The sequence below is a fragment of the Calidris pugnax genome, unplaced genomic scaffold (genome assembly GCF_001431845.1).
Source record: "Calidris pugnax isolate Ruff unplaced genomic scaffold, ASM143184v1 scaffold220, whole genome shotgun sequence".
NCBI lineage: Eukaryota > Metazoa > Chordata > Aves > Charadriiformes > Scolopacidae > Calidris > Calidris pugnax.
Window position 1 is genome coordinate 136,169 of NW_015090963.1, and position 2,561 is coordinate 138,729.

At 61.6% G+C, this 2,561-nt stretch overlaps 1 protein-coding gene across 1 annotated transcript in view; it reads right to left on the bottom strand.

Annotated features, from left to right (window-relative positions):
- Positions 1-332, bottom strand: part of DCAF12 (DDB1 and CUL4 associated factor 12) — a 34,654-nt gene extending 34,322 nt beyond the window's left edge. The window contains exon 1 of the mRNA XM_014952485.1: positions 91-332. Within this exon, the coding sequence (XP_014807971.1) occupies positions 91-171 (81 nt within the window). The 5' untranslated portion in view covers positions 172-332. The remainder of the gene's footprint in view (positions 1-90) is intronic.
- Between the last annotated feature and the right edge of the window lie 2,229 nt (positions 333-2,561).

Consider the following 2,561-nt stretch of genomic DNA (forward strand, 5'->3'; position numbering starts at 1 on the left):
CCCCTTCCGCCCTGACGGGAATAAGCATTTTCCCCCCCCGCCACACTCCAGTCACACACACACACCCCCACACACCCGCCCCCGGCCTACCTGCTCCCCCTGGAGCCCCCCGGGCCCCGCGGCGGCGGCGGCCGCCGCTTTCCGCTTCCTGCTAACTGTTTTCCGGGCCATAGTAGAAGAAGGAGAAGGAAGAGGAGGAGGAGGAGAGGCCGAGAGCCCGGCCCGGGCCCCACATGGAGCAGGAGGGGGAGGCGGCCGCCGGGGGACGGGGCATATAAGTGCGGGGAGCCGGGCCCGGTCACTCTCTCCGCCGCAGGCCCCGCCGACCGCGCTTCACGACATTTTTTTTTTCCTCTTTTTTTTTTCACGACAGTCGCGTCGCACCTTTACGGCGTCTCCCTCCGCCCCACGTTTCCTAGCAACCAGAGGAGGCCGGGCCTCTGCGCTGTGGGGGAGGGGGTGATAGCGACCCCTGGCGGCGGGGAGGACTGCCCGCAGGCTCCTCATGGCAAAGCCTCCGGGACAAGAGCGCTGTGAAAAGCCCAAACCGGGGGTTGAAGAAGAAAAAGAAAAACAAAAAAAACCACCCAAACCTCGCGGGCTCATCCAGGAGGATGAAAGCCCCACGGGACAACTCTGCTTTGGCGGTTTCCAGCCGTGATTCACCCGCGATTTACCCCCGTCCTTCCGCCTTCTCCCTCACAACTGCCACCCCCGTTTTGGACAAAACCCTGCCATTTTGGGCCAAAGGCCTCTCCAAAGGACGAAAAACGCACGTGCCTGGGGGAGACTGTCCCTTCCAGGGGAGGAGGGAAGCTGTGGGGGCGGCCATTGGAAGGGGCTGAGGCGCAAAGGGGGGGAAATGTCCCCTCCGGGTGACAGGGACACCTTCCCCAGCCCCGGCATGTGTCACTGTGACCAGGGGGAGAGGAGGCTCCGGGGATGGGGACAGGGACAGCGGGTGGGGAGAGGGACAGGGATGGAGATGGAGACAGGGACTGGGATGGAGACAGGGAGAAGGACAGGGACTGGGACTGGAATAGGGATGGGGACATAAGATGGTGAGGGGTCTGGAGCACAAGTCTGATGAGGAGAGGCTGAGGGAGCTGGGGTTATTCAGCCTGGAGAAAAGGAGGCTGACGGGAGACCTTATTGCTCTCTACAACTACCTGAAAGGAGGGTGTAGAGGTGGGGGTCGGTCTCTTCTCTCAAGTCACAGGGGACAGGACGAGAGGAAATGGCCTCAAGTTACGCCAGGGGCGGTTCAGGCTGGATATTGGGAAAAATTTTTTCACTGAAAGGGTTATCAGACATTGGAATGGGCTGCCCAGGGAGGTGGTTGAGGCACCATCCCTGGAGGTGTTCAAAAGACGGGTTGATGTAGTGCTGGGAGGTATGGTTTAGTGATGGTGATGCTTCTTGTTTGTTGTGCGGGTGTCTAGTTTTGTCAGTTAGGTTGACGGTTGGACAAGATGATCGTTAAGGTCCCTTCCAACCTAGAAGATTCTGTGATTCTGTGACAGGGAAGGGGACAGGCATGGGGACTGAGACAGAGAAGGGGATGGGGACAGGGACAGCGGGTGAGGAGAGGTACAGGGACAGAGATAGGGATGGAGATGGGGACAGGGATAAGGATAGGTACAGGGATAGGGACAAGGATGGAGATGGGGACAGGGATGAGGATGGACATGGGCTGGGATGGGGATGGGGACAGGCACTGGGACAGGAACTGGGACTGGGAAGGGGACAGAGGTGGGGACTGAGACAGAGAAGGGATGGGGACAGGGAAGGAGACGGTGACAGGGACTGTGACAGGGACTGGGATGAAGACGGGGACTGAGACTGGGATGGAGATGGGGAGAGGAACGGGGACTGGGTCTGGAATAGGGACAGTGACTGGAACGGGGACTGGGATGGGGACTGAGACAGAGAAGGGGATGGGGACAGGACTGAGGATGGAGACAGGGACTGGGACAGGCATGGGGACAGGCACTGGGACAGGAACTGGGACTGAGACAGGGACTGGGAAGGGGACAGAAGTGGGGACTGAGACAGAGAAGGGGACGGGGACATGGACAGCAGGTGCGGAGAGGAACATGGATAGGGATGGGGATAGAGATGGGTACAGGGATGAGGATGGAGACAGGGAGTGGGATAGGAATGGGGTCAGGCACTGGGACAGGAACGGGGGCTGGGATGGGGACTGGATGGAGACAGAGAGAGGGACAGTGGCTGGGATGGGGACAGGGAAGGGGACAGGGATGGGGACTGAGGGAAGGGGATGGGGACAGGGAAGGGACAGTGGCTGGGACAGCGATGTGGACAGGGATGCGGCCGGGCACTGGAATGGCGCCACTGCCGGGGACAGGGAGAGGGACAGGGACTGGGACAGGGACAGGGAGAGGCACAGGGACAGGCCCGCTCCCCTCGCCTTCCCCCAGCCCCTCTCCCCCGCCGATGTGACGTCACCGAGAGCCCCTCCCCGATTGGCCCGGGCGGGAGCAGGTGACCCGGCGGCGTGACGCCAGCGCGTCCGTCGGGGTAGTGGGAGGCGGCGGAGG